Consider the following 26987-nt stretch of genomic DNA (forward strand, 5'->3'; position numbering starts at 1 on the left):
TGAAAATACCATCTACAGGGTAGATATTATACTGTTTGATACTCAAAACATTTTCCATTTTCTTTAAAGTAGAAAAATGTATAAATGCACCTTGAATAAACTTCTGGCTAAAAAAAAAAAAAAAAAAAGCTTGTTTTTAACTTTTCTTTGTAATAAATAAAAAAAGCTTTCTGTAAGACTTAAAATCCAAATGTTTTCTAAGTAATGACTTTTTTTGCTTATGTACCTGAATACAGAAACCCCCCCCAAAAAACCTGAATTGCTAAATGTACCATTAATATTTTTAACAAGCGTTTCCAAACAGTGCCTTTAATATTATTTGTAGAGGCTAATGTATTTAAATAAATGCCTATTAATTTATATTTTGTTTTCTTCATTTTTTTTCTCTTTTAAAAATCTAGGGTGTTTAACCTGAATATTTTAAGTCACCAAAAATTTTATTTAAATTGTAGACCTCTAATCAATAATATTTTATGTCCAAAACTGAAGTAATATAGTTCAGACAATTGTGATACATAATATTTCAGTGACTATTGCTTCTGCCTTTAGCAACCATCAGAAATGTCACAGGAAGTCTGAGAAGATTGATGTTACAATCGAGATTGTAACATCATTATTTATGAAATTCCATTAAACTAAATTACTTTTAGAAATTGAAACTAGTATAAATTTCTAAAGATTAAGATACACTGCATTCAAATTTTCATCATCTTAAGAATCGCAGAAGATATCAATGGAAAATTGGTCAAAAAGTGGCAATTGTCTGGTCTGCTAGGTTAAGACATGGCCAAGAGCAGAGAGATAATGTTCTAAGTTAACCTTTCTTTTCAATATTTGGTAGAAGATGAAAAAGCATTTAGGTATTTACCTTAGTTTCAATATAGTAAATACAGTTTCAATATAGGTAAAGAAAAGCACAATCTTAAAGTTGGTGATGCTGGGCAACAAAAAAACTATTGTAGGATTATGTCCTGTCATCTTGTCTGGGTAAAGAATATATGCATTTTTTCTGCTAAAGTATGTCCAACAACTTGTTCAAGTTCTTGGACGGATGTGTTGCACAATTTTTGGATACTTGCAAACTCCTGCAATAGAAGCAGAGCTGTCATTTTCCCAACTCCTGGTATCTGCTGTACCGTTTGAAGTACTGATGATTCAGAGAGCTGGCAGTTTTTCTTTCTAAGAAAAGGGTTCCTATTGCGCTCTTTGGTTTGTTCGTGGACCTAAAGTAGAAAACAAAAAAGAATCTTCACCTCATGTCACTCAAAAAAAATTAAGCTATTAACTGAAGTTTTACCTTGAAATCAGGTTCCATTCACTTTGATCCATCTCTGCCTTGTGGCCACTTTTCTCTCCTTTGGTTTCTCTGACACCATTCTTTCCTGGTTCTTTTGCTGGTTTTTCTTAATTATAACTTTCTCCCAAACTTATCATTGACTCCCTCTGCTCTACTGACTCTCTCCTTTAGTGTTTTGACCTGCTCCCACAGTTCACACTACTGATTCCTAACTACATATCTAGTTCTTCTTTCTCCTTTGAACTTTATTCCCTTATCTCTAAATATATATTTGACATCACTAACTACATATTCCCCATGGACTTCAAACTTACCACGTCTAGAAATGAACTGTTCACCTTCCCCTCTCCTTCTACAAATTTTCTAATTTTCTGCCAACCTCTCCATTAAATAATTAGGCAGGCTTGGATACCCAGAGAGGTTTGCTAAATCCTTTTGATTCTATCTTCATAACACTTCTGGTATTCATTCCTTTTTCTCTATTCCCATTGTCACTACCTTAACCAGGCCCCATATTCTTCTTGCTTGGACTATGACAGTGTCCTTAAAGTCTGCTTTCTAATCCTTCCTCTACAGTTATATCAGTTACATTTTTCTTCATAAGTCATAAGTATAACCAAGTAGTTCAGAAATATAAAGTGGTTTCCTGCTGTCTCTAGGCTAAAAAATTTCAAGTCCTTATTTGGTCCTTAAAGGCCACAAAGCTTTTAGCCTACCTTTATATAATTTTAAAAAATATTATTTCCCCTCTTTGTTCCAATCAAACTAGACTAGCTGTTCTTTGAACTCAGCATGCATATCCCATGAAGCCTCAGTGAATTAAGTAGCTCTTTACAATTCTCTTTCTTTAAAGTCTGATTGAGGGACCACATCTCTCCCTAGTCACTCTTCCTACCCTCAAATATCCAAATAGAGAATTATACTCAATTTTCATGATCAAAAAAAGAGCCTAAACATCATTTTTCAAGAAATTATCAAGGAAAACTGTCCTGATATTTTAGAACCAGAGGGTAAAACAGAAATGGAAAGAATCCATGAAATATCCCCAAAAGCAATCCCAAAATAAAACCTTCCTGGAATATTATAGCCAAATTCCAAAACTCCCACGTCAAGAAAAAACTATTGCAAGCATCCAGAAAGCAAGCTTCCAAGTATAGTGGAGCCACAGTCAGGATAATACAAGATTTAGCAGCTTCTACATTAAAGGACCAGAGGGTTTGGAATATGACATTCTGGAGAGCAACAGAGCTAAGATTGCAACCAAGAATTACCTACCCAGCAAAATTGAGCATAATCCTTCAGAGGAAAAGATGGTCATTCAATGAAATAGGATTTTCAAGCACTCATGATAAAAAGACCAGGACTGATCTAAAGATAAGAACTATGCCCCAAAGGCTATAAAATCATGTAAATCCTCAGACATAACAATACCACTACTAGGCATGAGTCCCAAAATAGATTTTTTAAAAAGAAAAAAAACCTTTGTTTTAAAAAGAACTTTTTTGTATTGTAAAAATAATCAAAATATTAGTTTCAGAAGATAATAGTCTATTTACTCATTCAAGTAAAATTTAGTTTCATAATATCAAAAGTCAAGGAGAATCTGAACTCCCTTTGCAAAAAATGCTTCAAACAGTACTTCTGATCCAACATGATGTACACACAAGTGTTATCATCAAAGGAAATGGTCCTTTGGGACAAGTTTGGGAGAAAGTTATATTTAAGAAAAACCAGTAAAAGAACCAGGAAAGGATCTCCAGAGTGACATCTGTGTCTGGGAATTATCATATAGACAGAATAAAATGAATTAAAGCAGAGTCGGGGGGAAAAGAAAACCCTCTAAATTACTATGGTACTTTACAGCCTTCTAATAACTTTTGAAGTTACTACTAGAACACTCATTTTCCTGGTTAAATAAAACTTGAGGATCCTCAAATTTAGTTGTTTTGCCAGAACAGACCATAAATTTGGTAGATCTGTTCAAGAGAGTAACTCAATGTCACCTTGGGCAGCTTTCCTCTCCTAAAAGGAACCTGAATTCTTTAGATAGCAGAAGCATGCAGGAGAGCTTAGAAGCTGGTGAGACTGGGAATGCTAATATACAGGAGAGAAGAGATTTATATGCTATTCAAACCTATCTGAAAGCATCAGATTAAAGCAAAAAGAAAAAAATTTTTAAATATTATAAACTACCACAAGACAGATATGTGGATTATACACATATAGTACAATGATCAATTAAAGATTTCATAGGACAAATACGTATGCTATAAAACTGATAGTGTATTTAATAGTAAGTGTATTATAGAACAGTTATTTCATTGACTAAAAAGCAAAATATTTTTTAGATATGTAATTAATTGACAGCTAAATTTCAGGATAATGGGGAAATTTATACATTAAGGTTTATCATTCATTTGTATTGAAGGTTGAAAATGTGTCAAGTTTAGGTTACTGAAGACAATTCTGACCATGGATTTCCCAAATAGATTTTTCTAACTAATTAATGGAATGGTGTTCATCAAAGTAAAGGTGAATGCTATAATGAAGGGGCCTCTCAGATCTTAAAACATTTTTTGTTTCCTTTCCATTTTTTCAGAATACATGCAAAGTTTTCAACACTCTCCCTTGCAAAATCTGGTGTTCTGAATTTTTCTCCCTCCCTCCCCTAGATGGCAAGTGATTCAATATATATTAAACATTTTGCAATTCTTCTAAACATATTTCCACACTTTATCAAGCTGCACAAGAAAAATCAGATCAAAAAGGGGAAAAAATGAGAAAGAAAACAAAAAGCAAGCAAACAACAACAAAGGTGAAAATATGATGTGATCCACATTCAGTCCCCACAATCCTCTCTCTGGATGCAGATGGCGCTCTCCACTACAAGTGTAATGGAATTTGCCTGAATTACCTCATAAAACAAGATGGTACAGTGGATAGAGCACTAGCCCTAAAGTTAGGAAAAGCTGAGTTCAAATCTGGCCTCATGACATTTAGCACTTAGCTTGTGATCCTGGACAAGTCACTTAACCTTACTTAACTGCTTCTCCTTCTCTCTCTCTCTCTCTCTCTCACACACACACACACACACACAGTCCTCCCCGCCCCCCCAAAAAAATTTATAAATGCTCATCACTGTGATTATGTGCTTACCAGTTGGATAATAAGTTGGGATGCTTCCATTTGGCTGGACACAGGAAGCAATGCCATTCCAAGTTCCAGCACAACAAATTTTTGCACTGCTGGAAAGTACTGTTCACTCATCTGTGTTTTTTCAACTATTATTATCCCTTGAAGATTACTGGCCTTCAACAAAAGAAACACAACCAATAAAATGAAGATATCTTTTATTATGAGATAAAATTGTCTTATAACAAATTTTAAAAATCTAAGAAAGATCTTATTACTCATTGGAATTACAGAGGACTGATGCAATAATACATATATTTGGAATGTTTAGTAATTTTAGGGAACTGAAAATTAACAAGTTCTGCAAATAATCACTCTCCCATCTCAAAAGCTGTGCTTATTTTTAGGATACAATCACCCCTAATATCTGTCTGCTTCAATCCCACCTGACTATCAAAACTTACTCCTTTCAATTTTCACACATTTTGTTAATATTTTTCCTTTTATACAACTTATATTTAAATAAATGTCCAATCTTCCCTACTAGACTCTAAATACCTTGACCGCAGGAATGTTATTTTTAAGTCCATATTTGTTTTTGAAAACAAATTGTATACTACAATTGATCCACGTTTTCTGAATGGATATTTTAGAGTTAGTAACAAGCGGAAACAAGTCAATTTTCATTTTTCATTTATTTAGTACTTACATTTCTAAGTCGAACAATTCTTTTCTTATACCCATTTCCTGCCACCAGGTCTGCTTCAGTAATGTAAAGAATACAGAATCTATTAGAAAGATGAAAATCTACTAATGTCAGGTCTTCCTCAAAGACGAGCTTAATCTTTCCTTAAAAGAGAGAAGAGAATGAATTCTATAGCATCATAAATTAAAGTACATAGGAAGAAAGAGGGCACCAAGCCAAAAAAAAAAAATATATATATTAACCTTGCATTCCTTGGGCTAACTGAGACCCTCGCCATTTCTCACATCCAACAACATGTCCAAATGGAACGTGTATAAGGCTTGTACTAGAAAATGTGGCTTCTTTCTCCATCGATGATACTCTGATTATAAAGCGATGGTGTTAGCTTACAAAAAAAAAGCAAAATTATATTTACTTGACAATTCAATCACTGTCTTCACATTTAAAACTTTATATATAATATCACCTAAATTTTCCCTAGGATTCTTCTTCCTTTCTCTATCCTCTTTAACAAATAATGTTTGGTTTTTAAAATTGCTTTTTATCTTCAAAATATATGCCAAGATAATTCATTCTTGCAAAATCTTGTGTCCTAAATTTTTTCTCCCTCCCTTCCCCTCACCCTCTCACCTAGAAACAAAAAGCAAGCAAACAACAACAAAAAAGGTGAAAATATTATGTTGTGACCTATACTCAGTACCCACAGTCTCTTTCTGGATACAGATGGCTCTCTCCATCACAAGTCTATTGGAATTGGTCTGAATCATTTCATTGTTGAAAAGACCATCATATAACCTTGTTGTCTCTGTGTGATGCTCTCCTGATTCAATTCACTTCACTTAGTATCAGTTCATTTAAATCTCTCCAGGTCTCTCTGAAATCATCCTGCTGATCATTTCTTATAGAACATTAATATTTCATAACATTTATATGCCATAATTTATTCAGTTATTCTCCAACTGATGGGCATCCACTCAGTGTACAGTTTCTTGCCACTACAAAATGAGCAAAAAATTTTTGTACATGTGCATCCTTTCCTCTTTTTTATGATCTCCTTGGGATATAAGCCTAGTAGAAACATTGCTGGATCAAAGGGTATGCACAGTTTGCTAGCCCTTTGAGCATAGTTCCAAATTGCTCTCCAGAATGGTTGGATCATTTCACAGTTCCACCAACAATACATTAGTGTCCCAGTTTTCCTGCATTTCCACCAACATTTATCATTATCTTTTCCTGTTATTTTAGTCAATCTGAGAAGTGTGAAGTGGTACCTCAGAGTTATTTTAACTTGATCAATAGTGATTTGGAGCATTTTTTCATGACTAGAAATGGTTTTAATTTCTTCATCTGAAAATTGTTCATGTCCTTTATCCATTTTATATATCCATTTATCATTTGGAGAATGGTTTGTAACCAATAATGGTTTTTAGAAAAAAAAACCTACAACCCCCAAAATTTGATGATATATGTGCTGTTCCATATATCCATGGATCTGCTACCTCTGCAAAAGTGGCGGGAAGGAGGAGTGAAGGATTGTAACTTCTCATATCTCCTCTGGGATCAAGGTTGTTATTTGTTTGAATAGATGTGGAACAACTGCAACTAATACAGTGTTAGTGGAGTTTCGAACTTATCCAACTATTCCTGAGGGCAATCTGGAATTTTATAGTCTAAAGGATTATAAAACCATAAATACTCTGATCCAGCAATACCACTACTAGGTCTGCATCACAAAGAGATAAAAGTCAAAAAGGAAAAGGACTTATATGAAGAAAATATTCATAGCAGCTCTTTTTGTGGTAGCAAAAAAGTGAAAATTGATGCCCAACAACTGGGGAATTACTAAACAGAATGTGGTAGATGATTGTGATGGAATCCTCTTGTGCTATAAGAAATGATGAGCAGGTTACTTTCAAAAAAGTCTGTGAATCACTTAGCTCCTCTAGATCATAGCCTCAAACAATAAATGTCCCTCAGGGTCCTGCACTGGCCTTTGTCTCCCTCTATTCTATTTTACTAGATGATCTCAGCAGTTCCCTAGGATTTAATTACCATTTCTATTCAGATGATTCTTAAATCTATATATATCCAGTCCTAACCTCATGGCTAACCTCTAATCTCATGTCTCCAACTGCTTTTCAGACATTTTGAATCTGGGCATCCTCTCCAATAAAGTCCAAACTTTCACAACTTACATCCTCTAAGTCAGATTCTGTCTTTTTCCAAACCAGAATTATCTTTCTAAAGTTCTGTTTATAAAACACCTCTTTAAAGTAGGAAATCTTCATTAACTCTGCTTTTTTTATTCCCACTTACTTATATGCTTCCTGTGTGTTGGATAATTTTCCCATGGGATTTGGTGTTCTTAGAGGCACCCCTTCCAATCTTTTAAAGCTTACCACATAGATTCCTAAAAGATTTTTAAGGCTCCTTAGAGACTATCTAATCTAACTCCCTCATTTGCAAATGAGGAAACTAAGAACTATCAAAATTGAATCATTTGCATATGGTCACAAACTAAGTCAATGGCAGAGCCAAGGACTATTAAACCCAGATCTGGACTCTTACACCAACATCTGATAAGGATTTATCAAGGCGAATCATGACCTCAAATTCTGAAGGAAGCTTGATAGTTATTGCAGTTGATATTTAGCTAAACTGGAATCTTTTCTTATAACATCCCAACTAGTTACCCAAGCCTCTGAATGAAGGCCTTTAGTGGTCAGAATCCCATCATGTCCTGGGTCAGTTCATTATGCTATTGGACATCTCTAATTCTTATTCTTGATTTTTTCCTTATATGAAAACAAAATAAATCTGTTTTCCTTTACTGATTGTCAATGTATAGTAACTGATGCATAATGGACAGTTAGTAAATCTTTGATTTTTTTTTTTTAATGGTTGGGAACCAAATAGAATTAGAGCAACCGTTCTTCCATAAGAAATAATTGTTACAAATGGTAAAGGGGTATGGAGTTACAGCTCTCAAAAGAACAGTTACAACTGTTACTACCTACTAACAACCATATAAAAGATGACTTCAGATCAAGGACAGAAATGCAAATCAAAATAACTGAAGTTTCTTCTCCCACCCAACAAATTGGCAAAGATGGTAAAACATGGAAATACTTAATGCTGGAAGGACTCCAGAAAGAGGCATACTAATCATACTTACTGGAGCTGCGATTTCATTCAAGTGCTAGACATATATACCAAGATTGTCAGACAGAGGTACTATATACAACAAAATAAACAAAGGTTTTTTTTTTTTTGCACTTGCAAAGAAATGGAAACAAAGTAGATGTACTGATACATGTATCAGTAGATGCCACAAAAGTGTGGTATGTGAAAGAAATGGATTAATGAACCATAAGAATATTTAAAAAATGCATTTGAAAACAATGACTACAAAAATATAAATAGGAGGAAAAAATCCAAGCCAAACTTGCACAATGTAATGGCATTGGCCAAGCTTGGCCTTGGAGCAAAGATGAAAAAATGTGCCCCTCTCTCCTTTCACAGTAAAAGCGGGTTTGTCTTATTCTCAAAGAAGACCATGAATGATATCAGGGCAGTGATACCAGGACATGCAAGTGAAGTGGAAATGATGGGGGGAATCCTGAAGCTGTCCTCTGACTTTGGGGGGAATTCTTAAGAAGCTCTCCCCTGCAAAAGATCTGTCCCAGGGAGTCAATATAAGTAGTTTTCATTCGGTTACACCCTCTATTGAGTTGAAAATTAGTCCAGAGACACTCATTTAATTGGAAATCTTCTATTCACTTGGAAGATTTCTGTCTGATTTCAACTCAAACTGTTCCCAGCCAAGACTAAATAGGTTTCTGTTCACTAATTTCTTTGCAGAGGCCCAAAGTAGGAACATGCCAGGCCAAGGGACCTCTCCTTGGCATAGCTGGCTGTGAGGACCCCCTGCTCACTGAGAAGACACCTTTTTCTCAGTGTTAACTCTTCTTTATCTCTCTGACAGGATTCTTCTGCTAGACTTTTACTACTCTGTCGGGACTTTGCCACTGAGGAAGTTAGCCTCCTAGCAAAATCTGACTTCAGTGCCAATAAACTTCTTTTTGCCAGCCTAACTTTTCAGGTTTGTAAATTCTTTTATGAAGCACCTGCATGGACCAGAAGAGGTTCCCACAACTCTCTGCCCTGCACTAAACCTCATCATTTGGTTCCGTGCTGGGGAATAGAGGGGTGCCAAACCTCATCAGATTTAAGTGAAGGAGGGCTGTGCAAGGCCATCAGCCTCACTTTTTCCTCTGAAGCCACTTGGGTTTACATCAGGACAACTGGAGATGGCCTTGGATCCAATGGAAGATCTTGGCTTTTTTAAGCTAAAGTTTTTACCAGGTGATGGTTTGAGTGAGGCAACTGCCCATTTAAGTATGAAAGAAATGAGGCAAAAAGTGGTGGGTTTTTTTTAACTAGTTAAAAAAATAAATCTGAAAGGGGAAGATCCTTAAGAGTTTTTAGTCAAAACGGAAACAACACCTTTTGTTGGCTAATGAGAATCAGAATGATTTGGATTTTAGGCATGTTCCTCAAAAAACAAATCTAACCTGTGAACTTCAAGATATCTTGCAAGGCTTCAGCAATCAAATTTTATATTCCTTTTTTTTTTTTTTTTTGATGAGGCAATTGGGATTAAGTGACTTGCCCAGGGTCACACAGCTAGGAATAATAAGTGTCCGAATCTACATTGGAACTCAGGTCCTCCTGATTTCAGGACTGGTGCTCTATCCGCTGCGCCACCTAGTTACCCCAAAATTTTATATTCCTTTGGGCAGAACACCCACTGGAAGGAAAAAAAAGAGAGAGAAACTAAATGTTAGAAAAGGAAAATAACAAATGCTGGAGATAAATGTGGAAAAATCTGAACCCTAATGCACTTTTGGTAGAGTTGTGGACAAGTCCAACCACCATGGAGAACAATTTGGAATTATGTCCAAAGGATTACAACCAAAAGGATTGATTCTATCCCAAAGAGATTAAAGAATAAAAAAAATTACGTTTTAAAAAGCGGGGTGCCAAAATGTGTAATGTTGCTTATACCGGCAAATAGGACTGAAATGCTGGTTAATTTTGTCGAACTACCTCCCTTGTCCTGTTTTCAAAAAGCTAAAAATAACTGAAAAAAGCAAAAACTACCAGGGCTCAGTTAACCAGCAAGCATCTGTTATGCCCCAGAAGAGGTCTGCCAATGTGATAAGGGCCAGGGGTGTAACGAATGGGGAGAGGGAGGGAAGGGAAGAGAAACGCACTCTCTTTTAAAGCCCAGTTTCCTTCTCTGAGGTCTCGGGGTCAGGGGCAAGTCTTTCCCCCACCGGCACCTCAATCAATCCTTAGCGCCCGCTCGGGGATGGGGGAGTGGAACCAAACGACCCGCAGGACCCTTATCTTAGTGAAAGTCTAAAGAAACCTCTCAGGGTGAGAATCCTCCTCCTGAGCTGGTCTACCTGTGCGTTCCCACCTCCGCAGTCGCCTCAGCAAGCCCGCTTCAGAAGGCCAGGCAGAAATCCAGGAGAGCAGGCACATCCTTTTCAGGACCGGCGGTCCCCGTGGATTAACTTCTTGTCCCGCCTTCCTTTCTCCAGAACGGCCAGCGAAGGGAAGACGGACGTCAGCACTGGCCAATAGGAAGCCGAGCAGCAAAGGTCTGTCGTCCTAGTGGGCGTTGAGCGCATTCGAAGGAATCCCTTCGGTTGCCAAGGGCCAGCCGGCTTGGCAGTTAGAGCGCCCTTGATTGGTTAGTGGGAAAGCGGGAGCCAATGTCTAGAGGCCTTGGTGCAGGCTCGGTAGCGAAGGGGAAGCGTTTGGAGTTCTGCTCGTGCGGATCTAAGGCAGCTGGATAAGGCTTTGGGGCTGGGCGAAACAGCTCGTGGCTTCGGGGGAGAGAGAGCGGTCTTTTACAACCCCAGCCCAGCCCTGCTCCTCTCCCCAGCCACAAAAATGCCTCTGGGGCTCAGGAGAGACAGTAGGAGCCAGTTTGTAAGTAGAGACTTACCAGTTAGGCCCCTGGGGTCAGAAAAGAGAGGCGGGATTGGATTTAGGAGCTCCGGGCTCTGGCCTCCCTATCCTCCTCTTTCTCTCCTCTGTCCTCTCCTTTCTCCCACTTCTTTCCTCCCTCCTTTCTCTTTCTCTTTCCCTTCTTATCTTCTTGTCTCTCTTCTCATTCTTCCCCTCCTCTACCACTTCATCTTGCCTTCTCCCTTATTTTCCTCTTGTTTCCTCTCCTTCTTATTCCTCCTTTCCCCGTCCCCTCTCCCTGTTACTCCTCTCCTCTCTCCCTATTCTTCCCCTTCCTCTTCTTTTCATCCTCTACTCTTTTTCTCCTTCCTTCTCTTCACCTTTTCATCTTCCCTCCCCTTTCCTCATTTTCTGTTTCACTCCTGCCTTTTCTCTTATTCTTGTCTTATCTCTCCCTTTTTAGCTTTCCCCCTTACCTCTCCCTTCTTTCCTATCTTTTCCTTAACTGTCCGTTCTTATCCTCCCTTCCTCTTCCCCTTATCCGTCCCTCCTCTTATTATTTCTCCCTTTCCTTCTTATCCTCCACCTCTCTTCCTTTTTATTTTCCCCTCTCCCTTTCCCTCTTTCTTTTTATCCTCCCATCTCTTTTTCCTCTGTCTCTCCTCCTGGCCTCTTTCTTCTTTTTCCTCCTTCCTCTCTCCCTCTCTTTCACCTATTTCCCTCCCTCTCTTTCTCTTCTTTTCCCTATCCTTCTTTTATCCTCTCTTCTTAATCCAAACATTCAGAATCTACTGTGAGTTGTTCAGTCAAGCCGATTCTTAGTGTCCTCCAGAGCATGATCAGAGCCTTATATTTTCCACTATCTCTTGAAGTCTGTCCAAGTACTGTTTATGACAGTATCTAACCTCTGCCTTGATTTTTGTTTTTGCCTTCAATTGTTCCCAACATCAGTGACTTTTCTAATAAGTCCATCTTCTCTTGTGACCAAAGTATTTAAGTTTCAGTATTTTAATCTTATAGTGAATTGCCTGAATTATTTTTTTTAATATTGACTGATTTAATCACCTTGCTGTGCCCAGCACCACAGTTTGAAAGCATTTATTCTGTATTTCTCATCTTTCCTTATATTCCAACTCTCATAACCATTCTTTGTTATTGTCAAAATCATAGCTTTAACTATATGGACCTTTGTCAGGTCATATTCTATCTTTGTATCATGGTTATGTCTATGTATATTTCATATAACATACTGTGCATATCAGTTAAATTAGGTAACAATATATATCGCCTTGTTATATTGTTTTTCCAAGCTTAAATCAATCAGTTGTTTCATATTTGTTTCTAATTGTTGCTTCTTAGCCTGTATACAGGTTCCTCAACAGACAAATGAGATGATCTGGTACTATCATCTCTTTGAAAACTTGTTGTATTTTGTTATGATCCATAGTCAAAGGCTGTAGTGTAGTTAACGAAGCAGAAATAGATGTTTTTCTGGAACTCCCTTGCTTTCTCCATAATCTAAAAAATGTTGGCATTTTAGTCTCTAGTTCCTCTGCTTTTTTGAAAACCATCCTGCTCTTCTGTTCTCATATTTTGCTTAAATCTAGCTTGGAGAATCATAAACCTAACCTTGCTGGAATTAAAAGGAGTGCAGTTGTGTGGTAATTTGAATATTTCTTTGCTTTGCCCTTTTTAAAGATTGGGATGTAAACTGATCATTTTTTTATTTGCTGGCATATTGAGTACAATGCTTTAATAACATCATCTTCTAGAAGTTGAAATAGTTTAGCTGTAATTCCATCATCTCTACTAGCCCTATTATTAGCAATAAATTCACTTGATTTCATTTTCCATGATGTCTGACTCTATATCACAACCACATCATCATGGTTATTGGTGATGTTAAGATCTTTCTTGTACAATTCTTTTGTGTATTCTTGTCACTTCTTAATCTGTTTTGTTTCTATTAAATGTCTCTGATTGTTGTCTTTTATTATGCCCATTTTTGCATGAAATGTTCCCTTGATATTTCTTGAAGAAACCTCTTGTTTTTCCCGGTCCACTGTTTTCTTTTTTTTCTTCACACTGCTCATTTGATCTAGAAGGGGCCTATTATGAAACTAAGCAAAAAATAGTCACTACTTCCCTTTTCATCTTTTTTCTGTTATCTCCCTCTCTACTTTAGCTTAATACTCAAATACATTTCTTGAGCAGTCACTGATCATTATTTGGGAGAGATGACTAGGACATGTATAACTGAGGCTGATCTGCAGCTAGATATTTGCTGTACCTGATTTACATGTAGATTATTGAGGGTTTTTTTCATTCTTTCTGAATATATGGCAAACAAAATGTCAAGTTAGCATATTCACTATATGAGTTTATTTTTCTAACTTTTATGAATTAGGAAATTATGTTCTTCAAAGTCACTGACTATTTAATATTTTTTTGTTTGCCTAGAGACACATAGCTCACGGCCTTGTTCCTGCAGCTACCATAGCACCTAGACCAGCAGTTCCTCGAACACCCCCACCTCGTAGTCCAGCTCCTTCTCCAGAAAGACCTAGGCAAGTTTAAATTTTGTTTTAACTTTATTGTGTGTAGTGTTAATTTGTCAAGTCAAAAATATTTATTATGTACCTACTATGTGCCATATACTATGCTAAGTACTAGATATATAGAAAAAGGCAAAAAATAATCTTTGCTCTCATGGAATTTTTAATCTAATGGGGGAGACAACTACAAATAACTATGTGTAAACTAGTTAGATAGATAGATAGATTAAATGGGAAATAACAGAAGAAAGGCAGCAGAATTAGAGGGTATTGGGAGAGGTTTCCTGTAGAAACTGGTATTTTAACTGAGATTTGAAGGAACTCAGAGAAGCTAGGAAGCAAAGGTGAGAAAGGATAATTCAGGAAAATGCCCACTTGGGATATGGAGTATCTTGTGCAAAGAACAGTAGAAAGACCAGCATCACTGGGGAAGGTAATAAGAAGAATGAAGACTGTAAAAGTAAGTGGGAGCCAGGTTATGACAGCCTTTAAAAGCCAAAAAAGGATCCTGTATGAAATAGGAAACTACTATAGTTTATTGAGTGGAGAGTGAAAGCAAGTGGGTAACATCATACTTTATAGGAAGATCAGTTTGACAGCTTACTGGAGGATGGACTAGAATGGGGAGAGGCAGGAGAACTAGTCAGCAGGTCCTTGCAATGAAGGCCTGTACTAGGGTGATGGGAGCATGTGAGGAAAGATGGATGTCCACATACTGGAGATGTTACGAAGGTAACATCAACAGCCTTGTGAACAGATATTGATATGGAGGATTGGTGAGAGTGAGTGAAGAGTTGAAGATGATACTTGCATTGTGAGCCTGGGTAACTGAAGTGATGCCATTGTCCTTGACAGTAATAGGCAAGTTAGAAAGAGGGTAGAGATTGGAAGGGAAAATTAATGGTTTCAGTTTTGGAGACATTGAGTTTAAGATGTTTATGGGAACTTTCATTTGAGGTATCCAGTTACAAATGAACCTGGAATTAGAGCTGAATAGTTTTAAGAACCATCAGCATAGAAATGATGACTAAATCTATTGGAACTGCTTTGATCACCAAGCAGAATAATTTAAAGGAAGAAGAGAAGAGAGCCAAAATGATTTGAATTTTGGAGGATATGCCTGCTTAGAGAGCATTACCTGAGTAATTTTTTAGCAAAGGAGACTGAGAAAGTTGAGAATGGGGAAAGACCTGGTGTCACAAAACTCCAGCGAGTATCAAGACAAGAGGGTAATCTATAATGACAAAGGCTCTAGAGAAGTCAATAGGATTAAGATTAAGAAAAGACAATTAAAAGTGGTGATTAAAAGTTCATTAAGGGGCAACTGGGTGGCCCAGAAGATAGAGTACCAGCCCTGGAATCAGGAGAATCTGGCTTCAGACACTTAGCACTTACTAGCTGTGTGACTTTGGACAAGTCACTTAACCCTGATTGCCTCAAAAAACAAAACAAAAGATCATTAAAAGTAACTTTGGAGAGAGCAGTTTCAGATGAATGATAAGTTTGGATTCAGACTACAGAGAGGATGAGAGGAAATAAAGTCACAACATCAATTGTAGATAGCCTTCCCAAGGAGTTTAGCTTTGAAAAGGAGGAGAGATATAATACAGAAGCTAGCAGGGATGGACAGATGAAGAGAGGATCTTTGAGGATGGAAGAGATAATAGTATGTATTGAGGCAGCAGAGAAGCAACCAATAGGGAAAGATTGAAAATTAGAAAGAATAGGGATGATGGAGGGGACCATCTACCAGAGAGGTTGGAACAGGATTGGCAAAGAAAATGATCCCCTTTTCACATGAGACAAAAGTAAAGGGATTTTTTTCCCTTCTTTTTTCTTTTTTAATAATAGCTTTTTATTTTTCAAAATACATGCAAAGATAATTTTCAGCATTCACCCTTGCAAAATCTTGTGTTTCAAATTTTTCTCCTTCCTTCTTTTTCCTTTCCTAGAAAGCAATGATCCAATTCTTGTAAGTATATTTTCACATTTATCATGTTGCACAAAAAAATCAGATCAGAAGGGGGAAAAAAGAAAAAGGAAAAAAAAAAAACCAAGCAAACAAATAACAACAATGACAACATAAGTGAAAATAACTATGCTTTGATCCACATTCAGTCTCCATAGTTCTCTCTGGATATAGATGGCTCTTTCCATCCCAAAATCTATTGGAATTGCCTTGAATCACCTCATTGTTTAAAAGAACCCAAGTCCACTACAGTTGATCATCACATAATCTTTTTTTCTTTATAGCTTTTTATTTATAAGATATATGCATGGATAATTTTTTCAGCATTGGCCCTTACAAAACTTTCTGTTCCAATTTTTCCCCTCCTTTCTCCTCACCCTCTCTCCTAGATGGCAGGTAGACCAATACGTGTTAAATATGTTAAATACAATATAGATTATCACATAATCTTGTTGCCTTGTACAATGTTTTCTTGGTTCTATTTACTTCACTTCGTATCAGTTCATGTAAGTCTCTCCAGACTTTTCTAAACTCACCCTGCTGATCATTTCTTTTCTTTTTTTTTTTTTTTTTTTTTTGTTAAGGCAATTGGGATTAAGTAACTTGTTTAGGGTCACACAGCTAGGAAGCATTAAGTGTCTGAGACCAGATTTGAACTCAAGTCCTCTAGACTTCAGTGCTGCCCCATGCTGATCATTTTTTATAGAACAATAATATTTTATAACATTCATATACCATTACTTATTCAGCCATTCTCCAACTGATGGTATCCACTCAGTTTCCAGTTCCTTGCTATAGTGTTCTCTTCTTTTTTAAAATATGATGGGAGCAGGTTTCTTGGAGAGCTTCTGGAGGCGGCCTTAGTTTCAGTTCAGTGTAATAATCACCTCAAATGCAGCCAGCTGTTAAAGTAGTTCTTTATTATTGCTTCCAAAATAGCCCAGTTAGTTTTCTTTGGTTCCGAGAGCTCTCGTTGCTAGTCTTTTGCCTCTGCCAGCTTCTGCCTTTAGCTCAATGACTCTTGGCTTCTCAATACCCTCAACTGACTGACTCAGCTCCTTTTTATGCTCTTTTAGAGGTGTAAACTCAAAGGTTGACGACAACTCTGAGAGTGGGATTATGGGAGGTATAACTTGTGAATCTCCCAGACTTGTGAACTCTAATGTGTGAGCTCTATGTGTAAACTCTCTTAAAGGTATGAGCTCTAATGTGTGAACCAATTACCTAAGCATTGTTTCTATCAACTCTAGTGAGTTAATACCTTGTTTCAAGTTCTGGCTCATAACATCTTGCCACTATAAAAAGGCCTGCTGCAAAAATCCGTGCACATGTGGGTTCTTTTCCCTTAGGCTCAGTAGAAACACTGCTGAAAAAAGTTAACTAGAAAAGGAGATACAGAGTCTTAAAGATGAAAATAATTCTTTGAAAATTAGAATTAGGCAAGGGGAAGCCAGCGAAGTTATAAGAAACCAAGAAATAAGAAAACAATATAAAGAATGAAACATTTTATATATAAGAAAAACAACAGATCTGGAGAACAGATCAAAAAGTGAAAATATAAGGATAATTGGACTACCTGAAATCTGTGACCAAAAAACAAACTTTGATACAATAATGCAAGAAATAATCTAAGAAAATTAGAATTAGGCAAGGGGAAGTCAGTGAAGTTATAAGAGACCAAGAAATAAGAAAACAATATAAAGAATGTGAAACATTTTATATATAAGAAAAACAACAGATCTGGAGAACAGATCAAAAAGTGAAAATATAAGGATAATTGGACTACCTGAAATCTCTGACCAAAAAACGAACTTTGATACAATAATGCAAGAAATAATCTAAGAAAATTGTCTTGGAGTGATAGAACATGAGAGGAAAGTAGAAATAGAAAAAACCTACCAAGTACCCCTTCAAAGTGATACGTTGTTGAAAACCCATAGGAGTATTATTGTCAAGTTTTGAAACCCCCAGATCAAAGAGAAAATTTTGCAACAAACAAGAAAAAAACAATTCAAACATATTGGAGCTACAATTAGAATCATACAGAATTTAGCAGCCACAATTAAAGACCACAGGTCCTGGAATCATATACATCAATAATCAAAAGAACTATCCTATCCTGCAAAATTATCCATAATACTGAATGAAAAAAAAATGGATATTCAACAAACTTGCAGATTTTCAGCACTTTTTTCAACCAAACCCAAACTCAATAAAAAATTTAACATATAAGGGCCAATATCAAAGATCATTTTCAAGGAACTTAACATGGACAAGTTGTTTATTTTTTTTACATGGAAATGGAAATGTTTAAAATTGACATCAGTAAAGAAATGAAAAATATTGGGGCAGAGTTGAATATGTTATGACTCTTAAAAGTAAAACTACTTAGCAAAAAGTAAAAATAATATTTTTACAAATGAGAAGCAGAGCAAAAATAGACATAGAGGCATAAGGGAGGGAGGAGGGCTAGTAATTCTAAAAACTTCCTCACATCGATAATAGATTAAATAGATAACACTACATGTATGCCATGAAGGGTATAGCACCCTCTGAAATCTATAAAATGATAAGGGAGCAGGGAATGACAGAGGGAGCAGCAAAGGGTGGGGAAGAAAATAAAGGAGTGATCCATGGGTGGAGGGAAGTTAAATAATATCAAGGCAAATTAAAGAGCAGAATTAAAGCAGAAGAGTTAGTAGAGATAGGAAAGAAGAGATATACACAAACACTAAAACAAGGATCAGGAGTAAAATTTATTAGGGAAAAAAAAGGCTAGTAATCATTGATCTTAGACAAAGTCAAACCTAAAAATTGTTTCAAGAGAGAAATCTGCTTTATATGTTAGTCATACTAATACTGTTTTAGATGCATGTTTATTGAGCATATGTTAATATGTATGCATGTTGCTCTATGTATATTGGAATATAGATATATGTATATGTGTTTGGGTTTGTGGGTAAGTGAATGTAGTGTGCGTGTATGTGTATATATATATATGCATGTGTTATATGTGGGGGGTATACACGTGTGTATATATTTATATATGTACATATAAATAGATCTGTACTTAACTATAGTCTGCTTAGGGGATGTGGGGGGAATGAAAAAGGGGGAAAAAAGAATAAAATAAAAAAAGTGTGCAGCAGAGAACAAAAGAACAGCCTAAAAGGAAGCAAAGATAATTAGATGGATATATATATTTTTTTACCATTATATAGCCATTCTTCAATTGGTAATTTATTGTTATATATTTTGAATCCTCCCTGATGTTTTTTTGGGCACATGACAATGTTCTGTTTTGTTTTGTTTCCCTTTTTTCTATTCCATTTTTAAAAAATAATAAATAAAATGAAAAGTCGCTGTGGTAAGTGGAATGAATAATTAATTCATTAGAGAGGCATGAAAGGATTGTCTTGTTGAGATTATAAAGTAAAAATTTGTAGTGACTCCTTCAGCATGGCTTTGTGATTTTTCCCTAGCTTCATTTAGCAGCATATGAGTAGGAATGAAAACATAGAGTAGTGGGAGTCATCCAAGGTTTATGTTTGGCAGGGGAAGATATCCATTAGGATAAGAGAGTAAGAATATATAAGTATAAAGTTGAACTCATTCAACAAAGGGTTGACATGGAGAAAGGAAGTGAATGTTTCTAGTGCAAGAGTCATGATCTAGGAAGGAACTGAATGGTGAAGGGATTAGAGGTCTCCATGAGGTTGAAGAACAAGGGCTAAAGGTTCCAAGGCAGAGGGAGAGGTGGAATAAATACAGATAAAGGATCAGATAAAAGATTTGGAGAATTCATGAACATGGAAGATGAACACTTACGGTGATGGCAAGATCACAAGAATGTATCTCTGGGTAGTTGTGGTAAGGTAGAAGAATGGAGTCATGGGAACGGAGTAGAATCAGAAGATTAGATTGTTTAAGTTATCAATATATTAGGCACTGAATTTGTTGGGAAAAGAAAAAGATTGTCTTTGAGGTCTATAGATAATAAATACAAGACTCTTGATCAGATGATAAATATAGATTTGTTGAATTTCAAATAAATAGAGGTTACTGAGTGATAGTGGTAGAGGGAAAACTTGGAAGTGGCTATAGGGAACAAGGAATATTCTAATTTTCTCATCTTGACCAGTTCAAGTATGAATATACAAAGATAAATGGGCAAAAGCATAACCAGCACTGGAAAGAGTGAGGAGGGAAGCTGTGTCATTAGGAAAGAACTAGGTTTCAGTAAATACAAATGGATAAAATTAATCAGAAAGAAAAAAGTTTAGGATGAAAGCAAGTTTATCACCTATTTAACTGGCATTACAGAGAAAATATTGGAAGGAGTTGGGATAGTTTTAGAGTAGAATGTTGTAGGGATTAGGTTGTGCATGGAAGGAATAATGGAATGGGAACAGAGATTAACAGCTGAGAATTATTATAGAATTTTTCTTATTACATTATATTAATTTTACTTTTTTTACCCTTAGAATGGAAAAAAAAATTTTTGCTGGGTTTTTTTTTTGCAAGGCAATTGGGATTAAATTACTTGCCCAGAGTCACACATCTAGTAAGGATAAAGTGGCTGAGGCTGGATTTGAACTCAAATTCTCCTGACTCCAGGGCCAATAGTTTGCCTACCATACCATCTGACTTCTCCCAGTTAAAAGTTCTGATTCTTTTAAATATTCTACTGTAGAGTATGGGCTAGCTTCCTGGAGGGCCTCAGGGCCAGTCAGAGTCAGGATAAATTAAAGTCCTTGGTCTTTAGGAGGAGAAGTGAAGGAGGCAGGCAAACTGCCATGGAGACTTGCCAAAGATGTATCTTGGATTCTGGAGTCCAGTCACCAACTTCTCTCTTCCTCCGTCCTGTTGCCAATTGCCTCTGGCCTCTCTCTCTCTCTCACTCTCTCTCTTGGCCCTCCAATTCTTGCCTATGATTATCTTAATACCAAACATTCAGCAAGCACCAAAGGTGAGAAGGGCCATTTATCCAAATATATGCTAATAGTCTTTGTTTCACATTGAATAGGTAATTAGCCTTAAGTGCTCTGTTGTCTGATTCAAGCATACCTTTTTGGAGTTTCAGCCCTCTACATCCAACTATTTGTATACCACCTCAGAATTATTTTCTATAAAGGCATAATTTTTGTACTTGTACTTTTAATTTTATTTACATTTATACAAATAAATATAACTTTGGAGAAGCTAAAGACAATACATACTATGCTCTTAAAAAAAAGAAAGCCTGAATTTCACATCAACAGAATTTTTAGAATTTAAGGTGAATACAGTGCTAAAATATGCATATGTCATTTTATCATTTTAATTATGTCAACAGCTATTTAGGAAATATACTGAAGCATTTTTATATTAAACATTTGGTAAAAAAAAAATTTCTGCTTAGAATCTTTTGCAAGAGTAACTATGTTATTACAGTTAGTATGACGATAAAGATATAAAGAGCATGTTCATGTTGTTGAACTATCCATTTAGACTTAATATCAAATATGCCAATTTTTTGTTGTTTTTTTCCTATTTATTTTAAAACTTAGATAAGAGAAAGGAAAAAAAGACAAAAGAAAACAACAGAAAATGGAAAAAAAAAACATGTTCACAGTAGAACATATAAGATTTAATATATGTAATGATAAATTTCCTTTTCAAGAAAGCATTTATAATAATAAAACATTGTATTCCAAATTGTCTTATTTTTTCTTTCTTTTTATCCTCTGCTGTACATTCTTTACTTTATTCTTTTTTCCTTCTTTTCCTCCCACCTTCTCCAAGCAAGCTACAGTTAAGCATGAATATATTTGTGTTTACATATATATTCAATAAGTCTATATCTGTTCTTAAGCTTTGAACAGTGCCTCACAGATAAATTAATACTAGTTCCAGTTCAAAATTGATTTTTGTCTATTTCCAGAGGAGTGATTAGATTATGGTTGAATGATTAACAACAACTTTTAAAATACTTTTTGAGGTACTTTTCAACTTCAGTCCAACCTATGTCCAGCTTTATTTCACCTAAATTCATCACATAATTGTCAGTCAAATTAGATTACTAGCCATCCCCAAATCTTGTTCTGTTCTTTTCTATCTTTGTATCTCCTATTGTTTCTTTCTGTAATGTCCTTCCTGAATTTCTCCTTGTTGAAATTCTTCTTTCCTTCAAAGTGTAGTTCATTACTTCTTTTGTCAAGCTTTCATCTCTTCCCTACTGAAATCTCATTTTTCTCTGGCTTCTCATATGGATTCCAGTGTACTTATAATATACACAGCAAGTTTGTGTGTGTGTATGTGTGTTGTGTGTGTGTGTGTATGTGTGTGTCTAATTTTTACTAAGAATTAGTCTAGAATGGTATGCAGAGTTTTAGGCTTGGAGTTAAGAAGACTAATTCCTTTTGAATCTTGCCTCTCTACTAACTGGTCATATGACCATGGACAAGTCTTTTAAAATTTTCCAGACTTTCTGTTGCTTCTCTGAATAATTCTATAAATGGTTTGAGACATTGAGAGTGCTTATACTAAAGAAATCACAGGTTCTGCTTGCTAATGGTAAGTCTCTTTCCTCCTGGAAGATTATTAGTTCCTTTAAGACAAAGGTAGTGTTTTTCATCCTTTGTGGTCTTCACCCCAAAAATATCAAATAGATGCATGTTGAATTGAAGACAATTAGTGAATGAGAATGCTAATTTATTAATTTTATATTAAGAAATGTAACTGCCAAATGGCCTGAAACGGATTTGTTGGCTAGTTAGCATATTTTTTCCCCCTTTTTACCTTTGTAGGTAAATTCACTTAGAAATCAAATTTATTGATTCTGTATTTAGAATTCAAGTTCCAACTACTTAGCATGGGATTCAGGACCCTCTGCAATCTGGTTGCCCTATATTTCCAACCTTATCTCCTTAAACTCTACACTATTTATAGTCTCTTTTATATATCTCATTTTTTCTATCTTGGTGCCTTTTTTTACTCCTGTACCTGAAATGCTTTTTTCCTATGGTTGTCTTAATAAGGCTAAACTGTTTGCATTCCTACATGGGAAGATGATTCTTATAACTCATAAGGACTTTTTAATTTTTAGGACAGTTAGGAATATATGTAGAGGGTATAGGTGGGAGTTGAATATGAAAAGATGATATCTAAAAAAGATACAATTAAGGGGTGAGAAAGAGGAATATACTGAAAGAAAAGGGAAAGGGAAAGGTATAATGGGGTGAATTATGTCACATAAAAGAAGAAAGAAAGAGTTTTTACAGTATAGCAGAACAAAGGAGAGGCGGTGAACCATCCTCTTGTTGGAATTGGTGCAAAGAGAGAAAAATTTGGGTATATAAATCTATGTTACCCTACGTGAAAATAGGATGGGAAAGGGATAAAAGAAGAGTGTGGGTGAAGCTGATAGGAAGAGATAAGAGTTAGGAGCAAAATATTTTTAAGAGGGGACATGGTGAAAGGGGAGAGAGAATAGAATAAACATGGGGGAAATAGGATAGAGGGAAATACAGTTAGCAATCATAACTGCAAAAAAATTTTTGAGAAGTTTCTCTGATAAGAGCCTTATTTTGCAAATATATAGAGAATTGACTCAGATTTATAAAAACAAGAGCCATTCCCCAGTTGATAAATGGTTAAAAGATAATAAGTTAATTTTCAGATAAAGTAGTCAAAACTTTGTAGCCATATGAAAAAAAAAATCACTATTGATTGGAGAAATACAAATTAAAACAATTCTAAGGTATTACTTCATACCTTTTAGATTGGTTAATAGGAAGGAAAAAGAAAATGATGTTAGTGGGGGATATAAGAAAATTGAGACACTAATACGATACTGTTGTTGGTAGAGTTGTGAACTGATTGAACTATTATGTAGAGTAATTTGGAACTAGATCCAATGGGCTATAAAACCATGCATGTACTTTGATCTAGTTATAGTATAACTAAGATTTCCCCAAAGAAATAAAAAACAAAAAGGAAAAATATCTATATGTACAAAAATATTTATAGAAAATTTTTTAGTGGTGACAAAGTAGAAATTGAAGGGATGGTCATCAAGTAGGGAATGGCTAAACAAACTGGTGTATGATTATGATAGAGTATATGTAGAGTATAATAGTATACTGAAAGAAATGATGAACAGTATGCTCTTACAAAAACTTTAAAAGATTTAATATGAATTAATACAAAGTAAAATGAGGACAACCAGGAGTTTATTGTAACATGATCAGTTGTTAATTATTTACCTATTCCCAGCAATACAATGATCCAAGACAACTCTGAAGAATTTATGATGAAAAATGCTACCCCTTCTCAGAAAAGAACTGATAGGGTCTGAATACAGATAGAAGCATACTTTTTAAAACTTAATTTATTTTTCTTGTTTATTTTATTTGTTCATGTTTTCTTTTATAATATGAACAATATGGAAATGTTTTGCATGACTACACATGTATAACATATTAAATTGCTTATCTTCTCAATGAGGAAATGGAGAGGGAGGCAGAGAATTTGGAACTTAAAATTTTCAAAACAAATGTGTTAAAATTGTTTTTACATGTAATTGGGGAAATATAAAATACTAAATTAAAAAAAGATTTTAGTAAAGGGGGGGAAGGTTGGAGGAAAAGATAATGTTCTGTTTTGGACGTGTTGAATCTTAAGTTGCTTATGCAATATCTAGTTTTAAATATTCAACAGGTAGTTTCTTAGTTTTTAACATTTATCAAGTTTTCTGCTGGTTGAACTAAGTTTAAATCTTACTTTGCTTCTGTCATTTTTTTCTCTCAGTAGGGTACTTCTATATTTTTTAACTAATAGCTTTTTTATTTTTAAAATATATAAAAAGATAGTTTTCAGCATTCACTCTTGTAAAACTTTGTTCCAAATTTTTTTCCCTCTTTTCTTCCACCTTCTCCCCTAGATAGTAAGTAATGTAATATATGTTAAACATATGCAATTCTTCTTTACATATTTCCACAATTATCATGGGCACAAGAAAAATCATATCAAAAAGAAAAAAAAAACAGAAAAAAACAAAAAGCAAGCAAACAACAACAAAAAAGTATGAAAATACTGTTATGATTCCCATTTAATCCCCATAGTCCTTTTTCTGGATGCAAATGGCTCCCTCTATCACAAGTCTGTTGGAATAGGCCTGAATTACCTAATTGTTGAAAAGAGCCAAGTCTATCAGAATTGATCATCAGATATTCTTATTGCTGTGAACAATGCCCTCTTGGTTCTGCTCACTTTGCTTAAGCATCAATTCATGCAAGTCTCTCCAGGCCTTTCTGAAATCATCCTGCTGATCGTTTCTTATGGAACAATAATATTCCTTAACATTCATATAACATAACTTATTCAGCCATTCTCCAACTGATGGGCATCCTCTCAGTTTCCATTTCCTTGCTACTACAAAAAGGACTCATCAGGATACTTCTTTAAAAAAAAATTCTTTAAGTAATATTTTTTGTTTTTTTAAAATCTCATTAATTTCCCAATAAGCCTACCCTTCTCAGAGAGTTATTCCTAAGATCAATGAAGAGAAATAAAATCAGTTAAGCAAAATTAATGTTAACTGTATCTGATAGTATATGAAATTTTCTATACCTATGGTTCATCTGCCTCTACAAAGAATGGGTGAAAGTTCTGTCTCTCATTTAAAATGTTTATGTTATCTTTTGTTGTTGAATGTTATTATCATCTAATCTTATTCTCCTTTAAAAAAATAAACATCTTAGTTTGTCTCTTTACTGCTGCCATATTTTCCTTTATTTCTTGTACTCTAATTTTTGTGTAACTTCATTTCTTATGGCATCATGAATATTAATTAATTGCTCTTTTCTTATGTCATCTTAAATTTCTTTCATCACATAACTTTAAAAAATGCATATGTTTTCTTTTTGGAAAAGAAAAAGGTGTTTTTTTGTTGTTGTTGTTCCTTTTTTAACAATGATTTTCCTTTGATATTTTGAGGTTATCTTTTAAAAAATTTTTAATTAAGCTGGGTTTTTTTTTTTTAAGGTTTTAGATTATGAAATAGGACTGTCATAATAACCACTGTTAATTGTAGCAAATTTCTCTCTAATTCCTTCCTTTCATTATTTAATAACAACTATAAAGCTTGGAAATTTCATAATGCTTAAATAGTCCAAGATAAAAAGATTAAATAGAGATATGGAGGATCCAACTGAAAAAATCTTAACACTAATGATTTAGGTAATTTGTACCAAAATTAAAAAACAAACACTTATTCCAGACTATCTAAAGTATATCTATCTTGTCAGAAACTTAGCTATTTAAAAAATTGATTCTTTAATCATATTCATGTTTTTATGTATTTTCAACTGATCTTTGCCATTAGTAATGCTTCAATGTTGCAAAGGTAATATTATATATGTAAATATATAATTCTCTTTCTGTTATATATGTATCATCATTTTTTGTTTGTTTGAGGTACTAATGTATGCCTTCAGAATCTACCTTCATTAGGTTAGTATTTTATATTTTATATTTATATCTTATCTAGATCTGCCCTTGCTGCAGCCATCCTGGTGTCCACATTAACTGGAAGGACTTTTGCTATTCCTCAGCCTAAATATCGATCACATTCTGAAAGTGATGCAACATACTTGGAAGAAGATGGTGGCATCATTGAGCCATATGCCACTATAACTGAGATAAGACCTGGGTAGCCTCTTATTTCTGTTTTTGTAGTTATTATTGTTTCATGTAACAGGTAATGCTAGAGATAAACGGTTTGATAGAGGCTTTTTGTGAAAAATATTAACACTATAATTTTCATTACAACAGTTGAAAAGAGGGTGGCCCTTTCCTCTCTCTAATATTGAGCTTTACCAGATAGCTGAATAAATATTTACTTCAGCATTTATTATGCACTAATTACACATAAGGGCCTTTGCCAGTTGCTTAAGATATATATCGAGAAGTTTATATTCTCATATGGGGATTCAGCATATATAATGCAAAGTTCAATTGTAGCCCCAGTTGCTTAGCACTGGCCAAAGAGGAAAAACAGGTGGGAGGAAGCTATTGTAATATCCTAGCTGAAAGGTGAAAGAGAGTGTTTGAACTAAGTTGGCAGTAGTATGAATGCAGAGAAAGGGATAATTGGGAAGGACAGTCAAAAGGATTTGTCATCTGATTGACTCACCTAGTAAAAATAGAATTTTTCTTAAGATTTTATCCACTGAAAACTAAATAATTTTTGTGCATGGCACTTGTTTAATGTAAAGTACATGGCACTCTTATTTAATGTAAAAAAACAGAACAATCTTTATTATGATGTTATGATTTTAATTTGGAGAAATCTCATCATTTTCC

The 26987-nt window shown here is 35.0% G+C and overlaps 2 protein-coding genes across 4 annotated transcripts in view; one reads left to right on the top strand and one right to left on the bottom strand.

Moving 5' to 3' along the window:
• Positions 1 to 118: 118 nt before the first annotated feature.
• On the bottom strand, positions 119 to 10760 carry FAAP24 (FA core complex associated protein 24). Of its 3 annotated transcripts, none has more exons than XM_023494145.2 (5): positions 10621 to 10760; positions 5378 to 5520; positions 5139 to 5278; positions 4454 to 4606; positions 119 to 1223 (listed from the first exon to the last, which is right to left on the bottom strand). In XM_023494145.2, the coding sequence occupies exons 2-5, from the start codon at positions 5484 to 5486 to the stop codon at positions 975 to 977; spliced, it is 651 nt and encodes a 216-aa protein (XP_023349913.1). In that variant the 5' UTR covers positions 5487 to 5520; positions 10621 to 10760; the 3' UTR covers positions 119 to 974. The 3 variants fall into 3 exon arrangements, with proteins under 3 accessions (XP_023349913.1, XP_003757237.1, XP_023349914.1); XM_003757189.4 differs by having other exon boundaries at positions 10607 to 10760; XM_023494146.2 differs by lacking the exon at positions 10621 to 10760 and adding an exon at positions 9710 to 9785.
• Positions 10761 to 10929: 169 nt separating this feature from the next.
• Positions 10930 to 26987, top strand: part of CEP89 (centrosomal protein 89) — a 142814-nt gene continuing 126756 nt past the window's right edge. Inside the window, exons 1-3 of the mRNA XM_031954380.1 lie at positions 10930 to 11138; positions 13578 to 13684; positions 26173 to 26334. Of these exons, the coding sequence (XP_031810240.1) occupies positions 11100 to 11138; positions 13578 to 13684; positions 26173 to 26334 (308 nt within the window). The 5' untranslated portion in view covers positions 10930 to 11099. The remainder of the gene's footprint in view (positions 11139 to 13577; positions 13685 to 26172; positions 26335 to 26987) is intronic.

The sequence above is a fragment of the Sarcophilus harrisii genome, chromosome 2, assembly GCF_902635505.1.
Source record: "Sarcophilus harrisii chromosome 2, mSarHar1.11, whole genome shotgun sequence".
Lineage (NCBI taxonomy): Eukaryota > Metazoa > Chordata > Mammalia > Dasyuromorphia > Dasyuridae > Sarcophilus > Sarcophilus harrisii.

Excerpts from the sequence above, each read along its gene's own strand:
- FAAP24 (XM_023494145.2), bottom strand. The coding sequence starts at position 5,486 with ATGGAGAAAGAAGCCACATTTTCTAGTACAAGCCTTATACACGTTCCA. Across the intron at positions 5,279-5,377 it reads GTTAGCCCAAGGAATGCAAG|GAAAGATTAAGCTCGTCTTT; the intron begins GTTAATATATAT and ends CTCTCTTTTAAG. Across the intron at positions 1,224-4,453 it reads CCCAACTTATTATCCAACTG|GTCCACGAACAAACCAAAGA; the intron begins GTAAGCACATAA and ends TTTCTACTTTAG.